Source organism: Mesoplodon bidens (assembly GCF_964165515.1).
Source record: "Mesoplodon bidens genome assembly, chromosome: 6".
Lineage (NCBI taxonomy): Eukaryota > Metazoa > Chordata > Mammalia > Artiodactyla > Ziphiidae > Mesoplodon > Mesoplodon bidens.
In genome coordinates this window covers 69,776,235-69,800,212 of record NC_138162.1, presented here as the reverse complement: position 1 = coordinate 69,800,212, position 23,978 = coordinate 69,776,235, and the positions used below count along the sequence as shown (strand labels likewise).

General features: G+C 36.8%; 1 protein-coding gene across 4 annotated transcripts in view; it reads right to left on the bottom strand.

Moving 5' to 3' along the window:
• Positions 1-23,978, bottom strand: part of PTPRD (protein tyrosine phosphatase receptor type D) — a 2,148,730-nt gene that overhangs the window by 149,063 nt on the left and 1,975,689 nt on the right. For 2 of the 4 annotated variants that reach the window (XM_081238160.1, XM_081238161.1), the window contains 8 exons: positions 23,157-23,301; positions 19,647-19,952; positions 18,533-18,726; positions 16,021-16,047; positions 11,917-12,034; positions 5,512-6,099; positions 4,977-5,077; positions 3,881-4,140 (listed from right to left, as the gene is read on the bottom strand). In XM_081238160.1, the coding sequence (XP_081094286.1) occupies positions 3,881-4,140; positions 4,977-5,077; positions 5,512-6,099; positions 11,917-12,034; positions 16,021-16,047; positions 18,533-18,726; positions 19,647-19,952; positions 23,157-23,301 (1,739 nt within the window). The remainder of the gene's footprint in view (positions 1-3,880; positions 4,141-4,976; positions 5,078-5,511; positions 6,100-11,916; positions 12,035-16,020; positions 16,048-18,532; positions 18,727-19,646; positions 19,953-23,156; positions 23,302-23,978) is intronic. The other 2 variants (XM_081238163.1, XM_081238162.1) reach the window with 2 other exon arrangements.

Genomic DNA, 23,978 nt, shown 5'->3' with positions numbered 1-23,978 from the left:
GAGCTCCCAGCTTCTCCACACAAAAACCAAGTGTGAAATCACAGAAGCAAGGAGCTATGTCTGCATTATGTTTACAAGAGACAGATTTATTTTCTGATGGTGAGGAGTTTGGAGGTGGGGATCAAGACCTCTCAATTATCTTGGCCGGAAACGAGGAAAGCCTGGTTTTTGTTGATAAACAAAACAGCCGTTCAATCATCAAAATTGTATTTTGATAGAAAAACAAATTGGAAGCATCTTTGTAGCTAGCTTTTACCTAAATACAAGTTAGCAACCCACCCCAGAGCTCTGGAATCGATTCTGTTTTCTCCCCTCATTTCTCCCTTACAATACTTAACAGAAAGCTCCACTCTAATTTCTGAACTGCAAGTGGCACCGCATGGCACACAGCTTTTTGTCATATTTGACGATGCCACATGAACCAACCTAGAAGACTGGATGGGTAACTTTATGCTATTATCCCTTTAAAGAACATAGTGAATATGAATTATCTAGGGATTTTTGCTAACAGGAGATTTGCTTTTCATTTCTTATGGTTCTTATACTTTTCCCTAGTTTTGTCTTTTGCTCTTGTCTTTTCCCCAGCTTTGTCTTTTGCTCTTGTCTTTCCCCCAGAGTGTTTAGAATATATTTCTGGGAATCTTTACTTCATTTCTAGAACAGAGTTTTTTCCATAATGGTTTGCTTTCTTTTTCTGTTTTGTAATAGTCTCTGATCTTTGTTACCAAAGTTTTATCCCTTTTCTTTGACTCCCATGTCAAATATTACAAAGAAGAAGTCATAAATAAAACAAAGAAAAATTGAACAAGCTAAAGAAAAATACTGAGAGAGAGACTCTATTCTGCAATATTCTCAATTAATTCAGAGGTTGGGAAATGAAAAAGAAGTCTATCACCAATGGACTAAAATGTCATTTCCCAATAATGTCTAATACATTCTACCAAACTAATTTGGTAAATAGCCATTAAAATCTTTTTTTTAATATATAAAGAAAAATTTTGAAATCTAATAGTAAAAACTACAGATTATGTGACACTATTTTCATTTTTTATTTACTCTTGCCCTGAATAGACAGTACATGTTTTCAATAGACTCAATTTATAGCCCATATAAACTATATGGACTGTTCCTTCATTGTTTGCAACTATTTTACCTTCTCTACATCTTTCTCATCATTCAAGACTTATTAGATATCAGCTCCTTCTGGATATCTCCCTTGACATCCAAGTTGGGCTAGAATTCTGTATTTATGTTTCTACAGTATCTGGCAGTATTTGCTCCATATATTCTTATTACCTATTTCCTGTATTGGTTTTCCCACTGTAAGGTAGGGCTTAATCTCAATCATCTTTCTATTTCCAGACCTAGTGCTGGCAATACAGTATGTCTAGAATACATGTTTGTTGGATGCCAGCTGAAAAGTCTTAATGGATGGTTAAGATGTGGACCAATAACAAGTGCTAGACTTTGTCTTGCTTGGGCAATATCACATGTGCTGTCCTCTGCCTGAAACAGCATCTCCACATCCCCACTCCCATGGACCAGCTTATTGTGATTCTGTTTTTTTGTTTGTTTTTTGCGGTACATGGGCCTCTCACTGCTGTGGCCTCTCCCGTTGCGGAGCACAGGCTCCGGACGCACAGGCTCAGCGGCCATGGCTCACGGGCCCAGCCGCTCCGCGGCATGTGGGGTCTTCCCGGACCGGGGCACGAACCCGTGTCCCCTGCATTGGCAGGCGGACTCTCAACCACTGCGCCACCAGGGAAGCCCTACTGTGATTCTTTAAGCCTCAGCTTAGATGTTGCTTTTTTCAGGGCCTCTTCCCTGAACTACGAAACTGGGGTTGGGAGCTCCTCCTGTGGCCTCCCCTATCCAACTAACTTTTGGTATCATAGGACTCCACTCCACCTGACTCTCTACTTATACAAATTGCCCAATTACCTATACTATGTAAGAGCCATGAGAAAGTCAGCATTCTCTCCACTGAATTCCTGCAACATTGTCTGGAACTATGGTGGGAGATCAAACAATATCCATAGAATATTTAAACAATAGAAAAATAAAATCTCCCTTTCATACTAAATTTTGTTGGAATCAAAATCACACTAATATTCCATTCTTCTTTTTAGTTTTCTAAATGATAGAAACAGAAGAGTGGACAAAAGTGGAGACTAATATTAATGGAGACTGATTTCACTGACACCTCATGTAAAATGTACACAAAATTAAACTCGTTAATTTCCTCCTGATCTTTCATCCTTCAGGATGAATGGCAGCATCATTTATTTTGTCATCCAAGCTCAGACCTCAGAGTCATCTCTGACATTTTCCTCTGCCTTGATCCCTCCATTAAGACAGCTGCCAATTCCTACTGCTCTGTCTGCCTCTGCATCCCATTTCCACCATCACCATCTCACTTCAGAATCTTGTTACTTGCCTATAGTCAACTAACTGCACAATGACAGCCCAAAACTTTTCTCTCTGGTGCTCCAATCCTTCCGACATGCCTTCAGGAACCATCTTCCCTAAGAACTTTCCTAAATTATGTCACCAGATTGCTACTAAATGTAAAGGCTCCAACCATCCATGAACTATGTATAAATGCCTCTGCTTGACCTTCAAACCTTTCATAGCAAGTTTCATCCAAACTTGATCATGTGGGATAGAAGAAATGACAAGGGGTTTAGTCTTATCCCAAGCCAGGAGCACAGTTCCTAACATGCAGCAGACACACAATAAATATTTCCTAAAATGGCAAAGAAGGAAACGTATTACACAGATGATATCATGCCACTCTCCTGCATAAAGTCCTTTAATGGACTGTCACTATCTACAGGATAGAGTTCCAACTTCTGAGCACAACTTGCCTCTTGTATACTTGCCTCTCACTACTATTGCCCTGGCTCTCTGAGCACATGCCTTACAGAATCACTTGCTTCCTTTACTAATGAGCCTTTGCATACGATTTCCTCCCTCTGATTTTTTTGTATGCCTCTTATTCATCCTTCAAGATTAAATTCAGAAACTTTCTTGATCCATTTCATTCTGGAGTAGCTACTCTTAAAATAGAGTATGATTCTATTGCTAGCACATACTGCATCTGTCTATTTCTCTGTATTCCTCACTCTATGGTAAACTCTTTGAAGACAGGGACCGCATCCTCTTTTTTTGTTCTCCAGGGTCTACCACAGTACTCATACTTAATTTACTTTGGTGAAAACACTTTTTTTCTTCTACTGGCTACCATCAACTAGCTATATACAACCAACAAACTACTTAATTGACTGGATTTAATTTCCACTTCAGGCCCATTGGCCTCTACACTGTGCTCCATCCAAACCAGAAAAAATTACATTTTCTAGCTTTCATGTTTCTTCTAATGTTATTCTGAACTTTAACTTGTTGAAATTTCTCCCATCTTTCAGCACACATGTAAAACAGCAGTGTCTTATACTGTTTTTTTGTATCCAATTTCCTAAAGTTTCTTTTAGCATTGTAGTATTTTCTAAGAATTCCTCACAATTACAGTAACATTCGCCAAATATCAGTTATTCGACTATTCATATTATTCTATACACTATGACGTAAACTTCTTTATGGTAAGGTTCATGTTCTAGTTGTCTATCTCTCCTAAATTATACCATTTCTGGAATATAAAAAAACACTCTCATTAATGTTAAAGTGATGAGAATCTGTGTCACAATGAACTCCAGAACACAATGCAACAGAACTTGAATAACAAAACTGTGAGCCTGTGCAGAAGACTCTCACTCTACATACAGCAATACAGTCTTTTATAACCACATATTCCTGAGATTTAACCTTTTTTTCTTGCTCACATGCATTTCTATCCTTCAGCCCTAACCTTCGATCAACTTACTTTATATTCTCATTTGCAGGTACTTCGGGCAGTTGCACGGTAATCATGCCATCCAAGTTGGTCTTGCCAATGAAGGCTGGCTTGGTACGTAGAACATCTGGTGCAGTCTTTGCGGTTACCCTGTGCTGCAGCCCCCCAGCACTGTTGCCACGATTTGTCAGCACAAATGAATATGACTTCTCAGGCTTCAGGTTGACAATTAACTTCTGGGTAGCTCGGCCATCCACTTCTTCTACCATTTTCCCATCATCATAAAGAATCTAGAGAGATACAACCAATCAAAGAGATTTGGTTATCAGTCAGGCAATGAATATTTTCTAACTAATATGGTACTTGCTTATGGAAAATACATATGGGTCATTTCTAATTTGGGGCATTTCCCAAGGCGGAAAGTGCTCATAAATTCTAGAGATGGCATCAATTTTCTTTTGTTTCTTATTGTGTAATGATACAATGTTTCTAAGTCTATCAAAAATACACAAAGAAATGTACAATAGCTTAACAATATTTGGCCCCTCAGTTGTCTGTGATCTTAAGGGAATGTTCGCAGAAATGCTCTAGGTTTCAATGCATCGTCCACACCACTTTTTTCCAAACACTTCCATTCTTGTTCCCAAATATATTTTTACTTTCAAAAATCTCTATTCTTTCTTTCACAGACTTGTACTTCTTGCTAACATTTGCCAATCTCTCTCAATGGGAAACTAAAGCTTAAAATGTTCAAAGAACTCAGGCCAATTAACAAATTACTTAAATCCCAGGATACTGCATTACAAACAGGTAGAAACCATGTCAATTTCATTTCCTGATGAAAAAACAAAAGCACTAGCTTAGATGTAAAAAGTTCAACTTGGAAGTGCTAGGTGACCCACAAAAATGCCGGCCCTGGGTTTGAGCTCCTGCCTCCTCCTGAGAGGGGAAAGGTCACACTGCCAAAGAGCCAGACTCAGTGTGTTACGTGAAAGCCACAGAGAGAATAACAGGTATGTGTGGCTGACTCAAAGCTGTCGGTATGCTTTGTAAGTAACTTACCCAAGTGACCTGCCCCCTCCACTTTTACCGGTGATATCTTCTTACACATTAGAAAACAACTTACTTTGAAAGGCATGGCAGAATTATAATTCTCTGGAATCTCCCAAGACAGTAGCACTGAAGTCTTCATGACTGCTTTGACATGAAAATTTTTTGCAAACACTGCTGGAAAAGGAAAAACAGTGTATTTAAACTACTCCTAAAAACGTTATGACTTGTCCTTTTCCATGGATGGGAGGGCTTAAGCTAGATGCCATCTACTTTGATCAGAGAGAGAAGTGTGATTTGCCTACCTGTTAAGAGCATTCATTTCAATACCTCATTCTCATAAAGATCTCTCCTTTCTCTCCCATTCAATCAACTATATTGTGTTTTCCTTACCTGAGAACATTGGGGTGCTGTCAGCCAGACTTGCTTGGCATTCTCTAACTGAAATCTAAGGCATCCAAAACATATTAAGTTTCATATACTTTACCTTTTTGCTTTTGCTGAACCTATTAATATGAATAGGCTGATCAGTTATTTATAGCTTCAAAATACTGATTTCCAAAGACCGACATTCCTTTAAGGGAGAAAGGCCGTAAGCAGACAAATCCTACCTTGATCCACAGGCAGTGTCCTGAACTGGACACTGGGACTATATGGCCCGGGGCCTTTGCTCGTGTGAGCACGTACTTTTACATCATATGTGGTATCTGGTTTTAAGCCACTGAGTGTCAGAGTGGTGTCAGCTGGAACAATAAGCTGCTCCATTGGAAGAAGAGGGATATTGATATCCCTATACAGAAGGGTATACTTGGTGATAATGCCATTTCTCTCTGCCAGGACAGGTGGCTGCCAAGATAACTGGACAGAGGTTGACGTGCTGCCTTCTGAGTGGAGGTTTTGAGGGAATCCAGTTGGGACTTCTTCTGGAACAGAAATCTCCTTCACCATCTCCTCCCCAAAGCCCACTTTGTTTCTGGCTGAGAGCCTGAAGATGTATGATGCTCCTTTGTGGATGTCTGTCGCTGTGAAGTGATCTTCTTTTTCAGAGAACTCAAGAGTAGTGAGTGGCTCCATATCCTTCCGGCCAAATTTTAGACGGTAGCCCTGGAGGGGTCCAAATGTGTCCACAGGGGGGTGCCACTGAATGAGAGCAGTATTCATCTGAGTGTGGTTAATCACAAGCCGGGGTTTCCCTGGAACTGAAGCACACAGGAGGGAGAGGTGAGACCACCCTACATGGGTATTTGCATTTTAATCACTGATGAATGGGAATGCCACTCCATGGGCATTTCCATGCCTTTACTTATAAAAAAAAAGCCAAGGCTTGGTCTATATATCTTTGTGGAAACATGCTCCTTCTCATACTCTTTTAAGGTAGGGTGAGATATTAGAATTTGATAATGGACAGAAAATAGGAATTATTATTGAAATGATAATTTAAGGAGATTTTTTAAAACATCCTTACATTTCGAATCTTAATACATAGAGGTTCATGCTGCAGAGAAATGAAGCTCAGTAAGGATTAGCCAATTAGGTACAGCTATTAAGAATAATAATTAAAATATATTTAATTACTGGGTACATGCAGTGTACCAGACACTGTACTAAGAACATTACATGTAGTATCACACTTGATTTACATCCTTCACTCTTGACTATGTGCCCTGCTTAGTTATTATCTTCACTTTGTATAATAAAAAAATGAAACAGAGAGATAGAAAAATGTGCCAAGTTAGATGCGTAATAAGTGAGGATGCTATGAGACAAACATAGGTCTGTCTGAATCCATAGCCAAACAACTTAACTAGTATGTTGATTATAAGTTTAAAAAAAAAAAAAGGTAATGTAAAATAATGTTGCTCTGACTTACTGTGGATCTAATTTGCATTTTTTGTTTATACCATCCACACCAGTCATCCTCATCAAGTTTTGCATCTGGTAAAATAGGAATTATATTAAGACCTACACCATATTGTTGTTATGAATATTAAATGAGGAAATGCATGTAAAAGTCTTAGAACGGTGTTTTACATTTCACTAATAATAATTATTATTAATAATCAGAATATTAAGGTTTTTGTGGTCAGGGGCTAAGTACATAATTTCTTTTCAAGTTAAATAAGTTAGTTATGTGAATAGGTCTAATATACTCAATGTATTATTACAACCATATATATATATATTTTTTTAACAAACAGTAATTATTCCTGGAATCCACAGACAAGGACAGTGGTAAACAACACAGAGCCAGGAGTTTCTTTGGAAATAGGGAAAGATGAGGGAGGGGAAAAGAGTATTACCAGAATTAAAAATAAGTTAATAGAAAGTGGAGAAAATATGGTCAAAAGGGAGGAAAGCTTACACTAATGGCAATGAAAAATAGTATCATAGGGATGTAGATATAAGTTAAAAACAAAAACAAACTAGAAAGATGTTGCGATAATATACAGAATATTAACTTCAAAAAATACTTGGTTAACCTGCTCACTATATATTTCAGACCCCAGTAGTGGTGTGCTTTGTCCAAGAACACATTCTTTGTGATATTTCTATCCTTAACCAATGAAGTAATATAATAGTTTTGTTTCACATGTTGGATAAGTTCATAGTAAGTGGGTTCATCATGTGTGGGAAAATAGTTCCTGAAGTTTTTAATGGCAATTATGTACACGTGTTGAAGGTTGACCCAGAAACCAAACCAATCCAAACCAAAAACTGTAGACTCACTGTTTCTCATGGAAAGGTGTATCCGATATCTTACTAACCAGCTCTCAGAACAAACCCATTCATAAGTTGGTGAGTGCTTTAATTATTCCATTTATCTTTATTTTAAATATATTTAAAATTATTTTCATTTAAAAATCACTTTAAAATAGATATTGGCAAGTATCCTTAATTTCTCTCTATGTGTGTATAGTATTTACATGATTTGCCCATTAAAATATGTGACGTCAAGAATGAAACATTTGAGACTCTGCTGAGAAAAAAATGGGCCTTTCAGCAGAAAATATATCCTTCAATAAACAAAACCTGGTTGAAACTTTTGGGGAAAAACATAACAATTAGGTCTCCACATTTTCCAGGGACAATATATTTCATTAAAACTATTTATCAAAAGTTTTCAAAATTCTGGTTATGAAGAACTGCATCATAGTAAATACACTGTGCACCTTGTTTCTATAAGATGCATGTAAAGGGAGGATAAATAAAACAATTTAAAATTTCCTGCAACCACAAATATAGGTTGGATTGTAATAATATTCGTCAGCCATATATGAGTATGTTTTTACTATCTGGTGTTTCACTTCATAATATTGCTATGGTACAAATTTGGAGAAATTTAACAAACTCGTAAATTCTAAGAAAAAAAGATCTCATGGCCTTATGAAAATATACATCTATTCTTCTGTGATAGTCAAAGCCTAGGTTGCACTAATGCCTTTTGTTTTTGATGCTGGCATGCCCTTTCTTGTTCTGGGATATAAACACTGTGGGCTTGGTATCATGAAATCAAAGCGATGCTCTAGAAGTAAGAGCGTCAGTTCTGATCTACTGGTTCCCACTGCTGTGCCAGAAGCACCTCAGTCTGCTCTCCACTGCCAAGACAGTCACTCCTTTCCCTGGCAGAAGTTTCACTAAGCCTGAAAACTGTGAGACAATCAGCCTGGAAGCAACAAGATGCACTAGTGAAGGATTCAAGAAAGAAATGAAAGCTGAGGCAGCTAGAGGAAGAACTCCCAGCATTGCCTCAGGAGAGGCTAGCCACATGAAGGGAACACCTAAAACCTCCCCAAATGTGTGAATAGTAGATGCAGTTTAAATAAGCTAGGGTAAGGGTTATGGACAGTTGTGGTATTTCATCCAGGGAGTAACAAGTAGAAAAAAGGGGAAAGGAATGAGGAGAGTTCTACAACATTGCATGAATGGTTAAAAAGAATTCTCCAAAACTGCACGTATTGGCAATGAAACCCACTCCATCTCTGGCTTCCAGAAATTCTATGTATGAAACATTTACCAACTACTCACTTTAATGTATGGACTTATATAATGGCATGTAGGCATTTGGGTGGGAAAATAAAAGATGGATAATGCAGGGTCCTTGTCCTCTGATCAGTGCATACTCCAGGTGAAGAAATGAAGAGGACCAGTAGATGGTGCCACATGTGGAGTTGGGTCCAAGGTTCTAATGCCTTAGGGTTATTGTGTGGACCACTTTTAAAGGCCATGCAGTGGCAGGGTCAGTGGGTCTGCTTACTCCAGCCTAGGAGCTGGAGGATTGGCAAAAGGCGAGTCTTAAATACTTACTCTGGGAGTTGGAGGTCATTTTTAGCAGTGTGTTAATGAACTAACTTATTGGAAGAAGGCCCAGCTGCTCAGTAAATAAGCTAACTCTAACTTATGTCATGACATATAATCTCTTCTCTCTTTTGCCTTTTTGATTATTCTTATCTCCTTACTGTATTCTTCCTCTTAAAAATCTCTCATGACTTCAGAAATGGTACACATGTACTGCCCTTTACTTCTTCTTAGTAAGAGCAATCATTGGAGATCAACCAAGGCACTCAGTCCCAATGGCTCTAAACTTAGCTTCAATTTAACTTAGCACCTAAGTAGCAACAATCATAAATGACTGAACCTAAGCCTATTACTTCCAAATTCTCTATGTCATTGTCATCTTTTCTCTCATCCTTAAACATAGCTCCACAGTACAGTAGTGAAATTCATGTAAAAATATAGAGAACATTTCAAACCAAAAAATATGCCTAAAACCACAAGATTTCAGGCAGTAGACCAATTATTATGATACAGAGCAATGGGAGTATTAACAAAGAAACTACAAAAATGTCATAATCATTGAAACATAAAAGCCAACATTTTATTCAAAAGCATCCCTCAGGTTACATGAATCCTACATGGATTGCTTAAGTTATGGCCTGTGTTTTTATTTCAAAGATATGATTGTTCACAGATTCTAGAAACAATGTATTATACAGAAACATATCCTAAAACCAGGAATTTTACTATTAAAATAAAATTTCACGAGAATTCCTGAATTCTCCATGGAAGCTATAACTAAATGCCCTTATAATTGTGGTTATTAGGAGTTCACATCTGTGAGATAAACTCAGTAATTCTTCATAGTTATATAAATACAAGGGATTTTTGTAATACTATATAAAACAAAGCAAATTAATCTGTTCAATAATGACTTTAGAATGGTTTTTTACTATAGGTTGGCAGCAAAGAAAACTAGAGCTTTTCTCTTAGAAGGATTATAAATCTGGATTCTCCCATCTCCCACCCAGGATCAGTAGGGAGGTCTCAAGAAAATAAATGTGCAGACATCTAAATTATAAGCATTTCCTCAATACCCAAGTCTCCACTGATTAAGAAAGATCTGAAATTGTGAATGCAAAATTGTGTATTGCAAAATAATTCTGTATATAAGATCCACAATTCTAAATAATGTTCTGTACGGTGACTAAAAAATGATGAGCTAATCTTAGTGACATTAAAATAGGCAATATCATTCCTTGTTCTAGGATTCGCATCCCCTGGCGATAAATCCTCTACTTTTTTGTCCTCATTATAGGACCTCCCCATCTTATGGGCAATAGGAGTTTGATGCTTCAGGTAAGACATTTCAGGCTTATTAAGACACAGTTATAAATATGGGTGAAGGAAATGTATTTTCTTCATTTGGGGGTTCAATTTCAGGGGTTTACCCTCGGTTGTCTACATTCCAGTAGAGGCTGATTCCATAGCTAGACAGTCAGCATGTCCCCACTGAACATGCACCGTATCTCCTATGCAGGGTACTGAATAAACTTGATACAATGGTCTTAAAAAAAAAAAGGCCCAGAAGATTTTGCCTTGAAGGAGTTTTGCCATCTGTAATCCTGCTGCTTGAGGCAGTTCCAGGTGGCGGGATATAAGCGAGGCAAATCTTATGACATTTAGACAAATTTGGCCGGGAGCACAGCACCCAGGAGGGTCCTCAAGCTCACAGCTGTTCTTTGCTTTATGCCTTTACATCGAGGTGTGTTCCTAAAAAGTTGTGTGAGAAGTGATTCAGGAGGAATAAATCAAATCATAGCTTAAATGTTCCACGGGAGATTTCTACATAACGGAACTGAAGAAGATTCCTTCTGTAATTATCTCTTAATTTATTGGTTTTACAGTGTCAGGTCTTCTGACATGCTGTTTTCCTAATGTGGCCAACCAAAGTGAGACTAAATAGCATTAAGAAGCTTTTTTCTTCAGAAAGGAGCAATCTGGTATTAGTCTTTTTGCTTTTCTTCATTCTCTTTTCTGTTTCCCATCTTTGGTGCAATTTGTCCTCTTTAGAATCCCCACAGCAAGGGGTGAGGAGGAGAAAATGACAAAAAATAAAACTTTAAGTCATCAACCCAGTTCAAGATGGCAGCTCTTCTAACAAGGTTTGCTGCTGGGGGGGTGGGGGTAGGGGGGAAGCTGTCACGTGATTTCCCTCCCTAGATGGTCTGCCTTCCAGACCCTCGTGGGACTTGCTCCTTCACGTCTTTCAAGTCTCAGCTCAAATATCCTGCCCCTAAGAGATCTCCCATTACTCTTCCTAAAACAGTCCTTAGGGACTGCCCCATCCTTAATGCCCACACACCTTTATTTTGATAATTTATCACTTCCTGGCATTTTATTATTATAAAACTCATTTATTCACTAGTTAATTATGTTAGTCAGAAAATAAATTTCAGAAGATCAGAGTCTTTGTTTTGTTGATTGTTCTATAAAAGTACTGGAAATAGTGCCTGATACGTAGTGGGTGCTCAAATAATATTTGTTGAATGAGTGACTGAATAATCTGGGTAAATCAGGTTATTCAGTTATTTTTACCCTCTGAACTATATATCAAAAATCACTAAAGTTGACCATTGTACATTTTTCCCTCTGACCAAAACCACCTGTACCATTTGGAAAATTACTCTTATTGTTGCCGGGAACATATTCAAGATACATATATGCAAAGCTACAGTTACCTGCCCCAGTGGTGGACACCAGTTTGGGTTTGCTGCGAGCTCCATCTCCTTTGGTGGTGTAGGCTGTGACAGTGAGGGAGTAGGAAGTTTCAGGCTGTAGCCCAGAAATGATCATGTCCTGAAATGACACAAGAGAGTAACAGTGATTCAAAACATACACTGCAAATGCCCTGGGGGAACAATCAAGGCAGCCACCTTCCTTCTGCGCATGCGTAAACATTCCCTGCAGCCATGCCAAGCACTGGAAATTTCATGCCTAGAGCTCATGCTATGGATGATCTGTCTTCATGCTGACACTGAAGTGGGGTCTTCAGCCATCCTAAGAGGCAGCTCTAAGGGGTAGTAGTCAAAACCACAAAACCTGGAGTCAGACCTCCTGAATTCTTGAATTTAAACATGGCTTTCCTTATTTACTAGTTTGGTGATTCAGGGCAAGTGAGTTTAACCCATCTGTGCCTCAGTTTCCCATGTGAAAGTTGGAATGTTAGGACCATCTAGGGCTACTAAAAGATTAAATGAGCTATGTTGGGTAAACACTTAAAACAATGTGTGGCTTGTAGTGAGCAATCCATACTCTAGCTGCTATGATATGCCAGCTGCTCTCCAAGTGCCTGCACTGTAGCCTGGCCCTCAGATTGTTGATGGGGCTGATGCCAAACAGTATGTATTATCACCATGTAAATATTTTACCAAATGGCTGATCTGTTGGCCCTAGATAGCCAGAGAGCCAGAGAAGTTTCTTAGGACTCAAATAGTATATTATTGGTTAGTTGTATAGGCTATGGACTAAAATCATTATAAACTAAGGAGAATTTTCTAATGATCTGGAGGCCCAGACTTGTTCTACTTGTTCTACTACAGGACTTGTTCTACTACATCAGGAGTATGTGTTCAATTAATTCCGACAATGTAGAAAATGTTAAATATCACGAACTATTTATCAAAACTCTCAGTTTTCTCTTAGTAAGGACCCAAAGCTGTGGTGGCTATAAGAGAAGATAATCACAGAACTGTTCTTCTAAATTGGAAGTTACATGACTCTTTAGATAGAGTGCTGGCTATTAAGTTGTTCTGTTATTTTCCTTAGTGCTACATACACGCACAGCAAAAAAAAACACTTTCAGATTTTTAGCACAGCTATGTTTTCAAATTGAATACAGATAAATTTAAGAAAATATAGAATGTCATTGTCTTTAGCATGTAAAGACAATGCAAGTGAGAGTTTAGTGAATGGATTAGATTGTGTGAAGAACTGTGGGATTTTTCTGTGCAAGGCTCTAATGGGCACCATAGAACTCACTGGTTGACTCTGATCCCAGGGATGACAGCTTTCGATAATGTGCTTTTCTCGAAAGTGCAGGAATATCACCAGTGTGGAAATTCAAGAATTTCAGATACTATCCTGAAGAGCCACTGGAAATACTACTCTGTCAGATGAATAGACTAAATCTGGGAGAGAGATTTTATTTTCAGGAATGGTTTCACTAACATTACAGAGAATATAAAAACCAAGTGAACCACCGGAGAGCGGCATTTAAAATGATGGTACGCTGGCGATTCCCAAAATTATGATGGGTGAATGCCAACATTATTGTTTCCAAGGTCCCTCTGATATCACAGAATTACTGATGAAAGCAGGCCAGGCTAGGAGGAAAAAGAAGAGAGGCCTGGTTCTATCACCAAATCGTGTGGCAAGCAATTTACGTACCCTGAGCCTTCTATAAATTTCTCATTCATAAAATTGGGGATAACCACACACGTCCTTCTTCTCATACAGGTTGTGATAGGATAATGTAAGTAGTGCCACTCAAAACGTTCGAGCCCTCTGTCACGGTCTAATCTCAGCTGGACACCCCTCTCTCTGCTTGGATCACATCATCTCTTGGTTTACATTTTCTTTAAGCTGTGGGCATACTTGTTTACTCAGTGGTTTCCACACCCTCTGTCTGGGGTAGTGTGACTGATATCAGGGCTGCAGCTCCTCATTCTGTTTTTGTTCTCCTAGCCCATCTGCCCCTTCTTGACTTCTTGACTTCTTGCCCCTGCTTGTGAAAAGCTGGCATTCCCGGATGTTCTGTCACAGTCACTCACCTGCTGCATTTCTCTCTAGTCCTAAAAAAAAAAAACTGGATCCATCTCTAAAACTTAAAGAAATTTTTCTGCCTACATCCTAAATTCATCTCTAGCCCTGACTTTCCCCCAGGGCTCCAATGGCATGTATTGGGTTGGCCAAAATGTCTGTTTGGGTTTTTCCGTAAGATTTTACAGAAAAACCCGAGTGAACTTTATGGCCAGCCCAAAACATTGTAAATATCTGTTGGACGTTTTCCCTTGACTATCGAGTGTTACCTCCACTTCAACTTAACTAAAGCTTAAACGTCATTCCCGGAAGCAGACTCCCCTTCTTACTTCCATATTTTAATGAATGGTGGAGCATCTTCAAAACTTATGAGTGATCTTTGGTCCCTTTTTCTTCTTCAAATTCTTAGCTAGTTAGTATGTTTTTGTCCATTCTTCCATTAAAACATTGATCATAATGGTCTCTTTTTCATTTCTGATGCTCAACTTTTAAAAATTTTTTTATTACTTCACGACTTAGGAAAAGAACTCTGTTTCCCTGTCTACTGTATTTTCTTCCCTCTAATCTATCCATTAAGTTATTGATTTTTAAGCTTCAGGTAATGACCCATTTAGTAGGTCATGAAATCAATTTAGCCATTCAAGACCAGTGTTTTTTAAACAAATGAAATATACTTGAATATTAAAATTTGCATATATTTAAAGGTAAGGTATTATTTTGTAAAACCTTTATTTTAAACATATGCATGAATTGGTCATGGCATATAATGCATTTCTTACTATGGGTCATGGTCAAAGAAGTTTATAAAACACTGCTACACTGTCAATTTCATGAGAAGTGATAGCTTGACCACCATATTTACCAAGAATCCCTACAAGAGCCCTGTGTTTTGGCAAAAAGAAAATTTTACTAAACAAAAGAATACCTCCTACCAGCCTTTATCTTTTTGCTCCTTTTAGTAATTTTCTATATCTCTCCAGGACGAAGAGTTAAAGACCAGCTCTTTAGCTTGACACTTTAGGTTTTTCTAACATTATATTAAAATTTAATCTCTTAGTAGTATTTAGTATTAACTAACTAACTTGAATCCTTCAGTCCTGTCAAATTGCCAAGCTCACTGTCACCTATTATCACACTCTTGACTGACTGCTTCTGCTGTGCTGACCTTTAAAAGTACATTCCCACCTCCAACTCACCAACATACACAGACACTTTTACTTCTTCAATCCCTACTCATCAGTTAAGTTCTCAAATAAGTTTCAGGACTTCTACCATCCTGGTCCACTGTCTCTGAACTCACAGCTCTTACTGATATTGCCATTCAAATATTAATTAATTATACATTGCTTGAGGTCATCGCTTTTGTATTTTATGGAACTTTTCTGAACTTTATATCCTTCCTAGGCACCTGGACTGTAAGCACTTAGAAGGCAGGTGTCACATCTTGTGTCCTCCACAGTACCTTATACATAATAAACTCTCAATAAAAAACACAGTCCATTCACTAAAATATTTTAAAAAAAAATCTTCACTCAGTAAGATACTTTCTGCTTCTTGGCATGACTCATGCAATTTCACTCAAATTTGTATGGGTACAACAGAGAATTGCCATTTCTAGATAGAGTTAATTAGTGCCATATCTAGGTCATGTCATGCACTGAATATATAACTCTGGAGCAGGATTTATGAGCAGCCCAGAACAAACTTATTTAACATCTCTCGTCTGTGATACCTCCACTTAAAGCATGCCTCCTCTAACTGTGTCACAAGGCAGAGTTAGTAGCAGCCACCAAAACAACATGAACTCATGATATTTCTTATGCAATCAATAGCATCACAGCAATTTCACAAAACAAAAACCAAAATGAAAAGTGTACCACATAGTGGAAGTACTTTAAAAAATAATTTGTTAGTTCATGCATCCAAGCAAATTGTGATGACATAGTACAAATAAATGAAAGAGGGGTATAAGAAAAAACAACCATTTATAATCTGTTTCGAAAAAGCAGCCCAAAATTACTCACATGTTCAGTAGTATCATCAAATTCCCACTGATTGAGATTAAGAAGGTGGGGGAGGAGGGAAACAAAATAAAAAGAAATGAAGAGAAAGTTGTAGCCTGATAAAGGCAATGGTGCCCTCCTTAGATTAAAAAAATAGAAGAAATAAGCAACTGAAGAGGTGTGTACAATAAAATTCCGAAGAGTATATGTGTGTTATGCTGCCACCTTCATTCCTAATTGAGAAGTTAAAAGTAAATATGTTCTATGTTGTTATCACTAAAACTGGCTAATATTTTTAATGAGTGGTTCATTGGAATGAATGAATAAGGCATAGCAAAAAGCTGATGCACACTACACTGTGACATTTATTTTGATTTCTATCTAGGTTACACAATTCAAGTCACTATTTAGATTAACATCTTTCATTAATATTGAAAATATTACAGTCTCAGTGAAGTCCTGTAAGATGTAAAAAAAATTCAATGAATAGTTAAAGAGAACATGAAATGAGCAAAAACCAAACAAACCAAAAACCAAAACAACACCACAAAGAAAATCAGCAAAATAATAAAGAAAAGCCAAAGTAGAAGAGGAGAAAAAAAAAAAAAAGATTGAGTTGATATTTAAGGCATTTTGTATCATATAATTTCACTAACTACCATATTCCCCATGAAAACAGCAACAGAACTACAGTTCTATAATGTAAGATTATCTATGAACTGAAGAAGGACATCAAAGCATGATGGTCGTCGTATCATTTTATTTCTCATAATTGCAGATGTACCAAATAAAACATAAGCAGTTAGGGCCTTATTAATTTTATACTATAAGAACTTTCTATTTTATGGGCAGTACAAAATAAATATTTACAAATAAGCAAGCCAATGGTCCTTTTCCAGAGTCTTAAGGGACACTGAATTTCCAGCTAAATTTATAGACATGGCCTTCAAACCAAAACCATACAACTGGATTTGAGGAAGATAAATTAGTCACTAAGCCAGACTCCTTTAGTTAGAATGTTTCAAAACTGAAGCAAACATAAGTACCTTTGTGAGTTGATTATATTAAGACTTTGGAGTAAATACAAAGTAAAGACATTGGGGTTAAAAAACAGGGTCCTTTATAGCCCTGTTATCTTCACAGAGAAAAGAAGGCAAAATTTGGCAATCTGGCACAGCAGTTTTCAACTTTGTTCATAATCTTCCCCACTTTCATACAAAGGAAGGAATTTTCAATTGAAATAGCTTCAAATTTTCACTAATCCCATCCATTTCCATGCCCGGCTACCAATTTGCTGGATAAGCAAAGCACTCCCCTATTCCTAATACATCATCGCTATTGGAACAAGCATAGGTAAGCTAGTCCATGGGTTATGTATAATCTCCAGTAGGGCAGTTCTTAACTGAAATCTTCCTCTCCCTTTCAGAAAAAATATGTATAGGTAGATTTATTATGGTACTGTCTTTGAATCACTTCTAATTTATTTTTAAAAACTGAAAAAAAAAATTAATGTCTGTTTTAAACAACATATTACAAAACCAAATTGTGACTACATGGTTGTAAATCACTGCCTTAGGGTTGACAGAATTTCTCACATTCTCAACTACTCTTAATAGTTTTCTTAATTTGGCTCAGCATAGGGGATCTCATCAATACCCTGAGAAACTCTAATTTTTATCATTGTCATTATCTTCATTTTCTGGGAAATGAAACAATTATTTTCATTAGATATGTAATTTGGCAAAGAAATACTAAATAAAATACTATCTGGATACCTTTCCCTGAATAAGAATGTCTATTCTTCAGTGGCAGAAATCATACATTTAGAAATTAGATCAACTTAGTTCCAAATACTTTTAGCACAGCAGAAAGTAGATTTATCGGCAAAATTGCTGTTTGAAATCCTTTCCTTTGATTTAATTAAGTCAAGCAATTTTTTTGAAGTCAGAAAGGCAAACTCAGATATAGCTGTAGAGCCGTACATCTGTATTTTAAGAAAACAGTTACATGTTTTTAATCAGATGTGTCATTTCAATTCACTTCCTCACTTGAAGTCAACTCTGATTGAGAAGGTAAATATGGATCATGTGTTTTGAAAGCTAGAATTTTGTGAACTTATCTACGAAACAGACTACAGACATAGAGAATACACTTGTAGTTGCCAAGGGGGAGGCAGAGTGGGGGAAGGATAGAGTGGGAGTTTGGGATTAGCAGATGCAAACCATTATACAGAGAATGGATAAACAACAAGGTCCTACTGTATAGCACAGAGAACTATATTCAATATCCTGTCATAAACCATAATTGAAAAGAATATAAAAAATGAATGTATATATATGTATTACTGAATCACTTCGCTGTACAGCAGAAATTAACACATTGTAAGTCAACTGTAATTCAATTTTTTTAAAAAGCTAGAATTTTGTATAGGACTTTTAACATGCCAAAAAAATTAAAATGGGGTCCATTTTAAGGTACAGACTAAAATAAATGTATCCTATAAAAATATACATATGCAATTTCAGAGGCTTACCTGTGCATCAGCCAGCATGACATCCTTCAGCATGGGCTGGCCCTTGGGTTCACCATTTTCCATCCTCACATAATGCACCTGGTATCCTCTTATCTGGCCATGCTGTTTATTGGGCACAGGTGAGCGCCATGAGACTTTAACAGATGTTGAGTTGACAGCCTCTACCTCGACTTTGCGAGGAGGACCACTAGGAACTGGAACAACATCATTGGATAAAAGAAAATTATAGGTACTTGTCCCACCCAGTCAGAGCATTTTCTTTACTTAGGTTCAAAAAAAAAAAAGAAAAAGAAAAACAAGAAGAAGGCAGACCCACTATGTTTCCTTTGTGGAATACAAACATTTTCAACCAAGGAAAATGCTCAACCAATCTGCTCTACCTTTTAAGAAAAGATCAAAAAACATGACCGATGCCAAAAAAAAAAAAAAAAAATGGAAGAAAAAAAGAGTATCAGAGAAATAGAAAAACATGTAAAAAATGTACAAAAGCCAAGGAAGATGCTTTGAGGTTCAAAGCATTAAAGCACAAAGAAGTATAGCATTGAAATAATAACAAAAACTGGTTGTTGATTGTTGTGTGTATGTGTGTGTGTGTGTGTTTTCAAGGTTTCTTTTTAGCAGAATAAAAAAGATTCTTGATTATATGGATTTTCTTCTCTTTTTTTCTCATATCAAAGGTATTCCATACAACAGATGCCAAAAATTGAATGTCGAGCATCAGTGTCTCTGAAATGTGCAAGACAAAAAGGCAACAAGAAGATAAGAAGGCACTTTTGAAAAGTTAACTTCAAAATGTAAAAGAAGTGACTACAAAAACCAAGAAATATGCAGAAGACTTTACATGGAGGTACAGAGAAGGGCCTGGATTGCAAGGTCATAGGAGCAAACTGTTCTTTTAAAAGGAATCAAATTACTGTGTTGAGATTAAAAAAGTTAAAAAAAAAAAATGCCCAGGCCGTAGCAAAGATAGGTCTCTGGCAAAAACCACTGAAGTTACAGCGATGCTGGGTAAAAAAGATGAGCAGAGAAAAATGCATTACTGTTAGCCTATCAAAAGACAGCAGACCAAGACTGTGGCAGAAGGGTGCAAACTGACGTAGCAGAGGCAACATACCATCTTCATCGGTTCGAATCAACACGGACAAGCTCTCAGGGCCAGGGCCGACATCTGTGTGGGCTGTCACAGTGATCCGGTACTCAGTCCATTTTTCCAGCTGTTCCAAAAGGTATTTGGTAGTGTCCGAAGGAATTCCCAAAATCTCATGAGGTTTGTCATCTTCTCCATCCACTGCGGTATACTTGATGGAGTATTCAGTAATAATGCCATTCTGTTTTTCCACTGGTGGAGGTTGCCAACTTACCAAAATACTAGTGGAACTTGGGCTGGCGCAACTAATGTCTTGAGGAGGAGCTGACGGCTCTTATTTTGGTAGTGAGTTAAAGGAGGGTTTGAGTGAAAGGACAGGAGTGGTTGGAAAAAAAATGATAAAACAAAAGAAAAGGCAAAAATAAATAAATGAACAATAGGGCAACAAAACAAAAATAAGGCTTTGAAACTTAAAGTAAATTTTTAAAGATAAACTTATGTACCTTGGCTTAGTAATATGAATAAACCAAAAAATGAATAAATGACCAAAAATAATTGTTAAATAATGGGTGGGGGGAATACGTGAAAATGAAACCTTAAGATAATAGAGCCTCAAATAAAATTACCTACCTGCAATTTAAATTCTTCTTCTAAAACAATCCCTCAGTATTCCCCAGCCCTATTATACAGACTATCGAACTTCAAAAAAGCTGCAAACAGTACAAAATTTATTACATGAGAGTCTGATGATGTTTAAGAGATGCCATTTCAAGCTTTCACTACTGCATTCTAAAATGAGGGCAATTCCTACATAGTATTCATTTCTGAAAAGGTTCTTAAGTGTGAAAAGTGGCAATACCTTTTGGATGCCCTTCCACCAATTCCATTTTTTTAAAAAGGGAGATAAATAAAAGCCCAACAAACACAAAAGGGTTCCCTCTGACTATGTGAAAAATGGAGTCTTCTGACCAGTTTTAACGACAAGTGTTAACCTAACACTGATCATAGCCCATATACAGTGAGCATGCAGAACGATAAAGGATGAAAATGAATAGTCCAGGATTTACCTACCCGAGGGTAATGTCAGGCTGGTTGATTCTGACTGTAACTTGTACTTACCCTATGTCAGCTTCCAGCTTTTTTAAAATTATACCTCTTCTTGAGACACCATTGCTAGTGAAGAATTAGAACCCACCAGCAAATTTTGGTAAAATCAATAAAAATCATCTATCCCTTACAAAATGTCAATAACATAGCCATTAAAAAGAACTGTTTAAAAAAAATCCTGAGAACCATCTGGAAAAGATATGACTTATCTTTCATTTTGTTCATAGCTCTTTTCATTTTGTACATAATTATTCATATAAAGTAGGATTTACATAAGAGTTAAAAGATAAACTTTCTTCCTGCCCATTCTAAAATAAACTAGTCACCTTCTGAGCAATTATTTTCCATCAAATAAATCAAACATATCACTATTTGAAAAAAAAAGCAATAAAGAGCAATGTGACTGTTATCATAAATTATTTTTAAAGTTAATAATATATATTCCTAAAGAAGAACAAAGAATTGGGATGATATATGAATATATGTTTGCATATATATATATTTTTGATATAAGGCAATATATATGGTAGAGGGAGTAAATCATTTCTAATTTTTTGTATTTGAACATGTAGTTTGGGTGTTTCTTTACACTTTCTGAGCCTTAATATTATGTAGTGTCAGGTGTATCTGATTATTTAGACGATCATCAGTCTTTCTTAATTTACATGTCTTGTGTTCTTCATTACAGGCAATCAAAATGAAAAGATCCTTGTACAGACAAAAAGGAAATTCTCGTAAAACAGCCTTATATATTTGGTATAAGGTTTGCAAAATCACAAGAACAACATTTTTATTGATTCTGACCAAAGGTTCTTATATTTCAAATTATGAAACTATTTTATATGCATTATCATTCTTAATAAATTGAGTTGTTCATGTAACAGCAAAGACTCATTTGTAATTCTTTTTAAAAAACTGATTTGGTTTTCACTATATTCCTACCTTCAGACCTCCTATTCTGTGAAAGTATATGTAACACCACTTGAAACCTTAATAAAGAGTGGATAAGCTTTTGATGTGTCTATAAAAAGTTCATTCTGTCTCTTTGTATGTAAGTATGTATGTATGAATATATATGTGTGTGTATGCAAAACAGTCAAGTTTGTAAACCATGCAAAATATAATATTAAAGCATGTCACATTTCTTTTAATTAAGTGTCTGATTTTAAGAATTACCTTCTGCAGTATTACTTATTAGCCTGCCTGGAATTCAAAGGAGACATACAATACTGCATTGATTTACATGCTTCAGTTTTAAAAAAGGAAATTTTATGGGAATAAGCTATAATCAGTAAGGGATTAAGCAACAGAATCCTAATGCTTTTCATATGAATAATCATGTGTTGAGGAAAAATATGAATTTTATCATCAAAAACCCTGAAAGATTTCAAGTATCTATAGAAAATGAAATGATGGAAGACTTGCTTATATGAAAGGAAATTCATCTTCTAAAAAAATGTAAATTTCATGTTTGCTGATAGGTCTAAAAATCAGGTCAATAGAGCATTCTCTTTATCAAATTCAATGTATTCATTTTATACATATCTATGTCACTACATAAAATGACATAAAAGTTTTAAAAATCATATAAAATGTAAAATATTTTTAAAAATCTAAGGAAATAAGTCCATAAAACTGTTCAATTCAAGGTATATGGTTAATAGACTAATTATAGAAACTTATTAATAAAGAGCAAACAATAGTATTATAAGCCACCAAACTTTCCATCAAAAACAACCTGCCATATAATACTTTATGCAAAACAACCTTCCCTAGACACAATGAACTCCATTGTGATAAACACAACTATGCTTTAGAGTAACAGTCCCAAAAAGAATTTGAACCTGAGGAAAAAAAATACAATTTAGGATTGCAAATATACTTGTGATTATTCCATTGTTCCTAAATTTGTACAAATACAGATTTTCTGTGAATGTTCCAAATTTCCACATGAACTACTTGCAAAGTTAACAACAAACTAGGAAAAAATACGTGACAGGAAGACTTGGTCATCAGCAAAGTTAAAACCTGTGTGCTTAAAAAAGATAAAAGTTTGGTCTTTTGCTGTCTCTTTAGTTTGCTAAGCCCTCCTCTGATTATTTTGCAGCATTCTCAATCTGAATTTTGCTTACAGCTTTATAATTCAGTAAATGGGGCCTGATCCAACTCCTTTAACCATTTTTCTCATGTAGGTTTCCTAACTTCTCTGAATGTCTTTCAATTTTGGAAGTGGGAGAATGGGATATGTCATTTGGACCCAGTCTGAAAACCAAGGTCATGGTGCTCTAACCCCCCAAATTGGACACTTGCTAGTATAGAGACTACCAACTATTAAATATTAATTAGCAGGTTTGTTGTTGGTGGGGATAAAAGCTGGCAACGCCTCCTAGTGAAGAAAAGGGCAGAAAGTAAGCAAAGAGAGACACCTACTTGACTGCATGGTTCTGGCTGATATTTCAGCTGTGGAAGCACCCAGGCCTTGGGGAGAGCGTGCAGCCAGACGGAAGTAGTACAAGCTGTTTGGTCTCAGCCCTTGCAGTCTGTAAGATGTCCCTGGCTCAATGGTAATCCGTTGCTGTGGATAAGTAACAAGGGACCTTGGTCATCTTCGTTAAGATTTGTGCATATATTTTTATCACACTGCCCAGAACATCAGATTTCTGTAATCAGGGTTATAATGTCATCAAAATATCACAAACAGAATCAACAGTGAGTATCAAGGACTCTACCAGGGGAAGTACATAACGAAGATACCAATTTAAAAGGCAAGTTTCTACAACAAATAAGACAACTGGAAAAAAGGAAGTCAGGGATCTATCTAACCATGACACAGTTTTCCAAATGCACCAGATAAGAGGGAGTGAGAGGCCCACCACCCATGAATGCATTCAACCTTTAAGTCATGTGTGTTGCGGTGACACTGCCCACAATGGAAACTGACCCCCGCCCCTGACAATGGCTTATGCCTAACATTCCATTCGAAGAGATGTCTAGCTCCTCTCCCGTGACCATCTGCAACGTAAATAGGGGCAAAGAAAATATGGCCGGAAGTAACAATGGAAACCGGCATACAGTTCAGGTGAGGTTGTTAGGAAAAAGATCTGAAATTGCCAAGGCCTGAGGGAATAAAAATCAGATGTCAGTTACTGAAGAAAGCTGGATAATGTATATGAAACTATCCTGTTACCCTAGGTTGATTTCAAATTAATTTTAACACTTCCTTTCTTTGTGAATATAGAACCTACAGCTAGA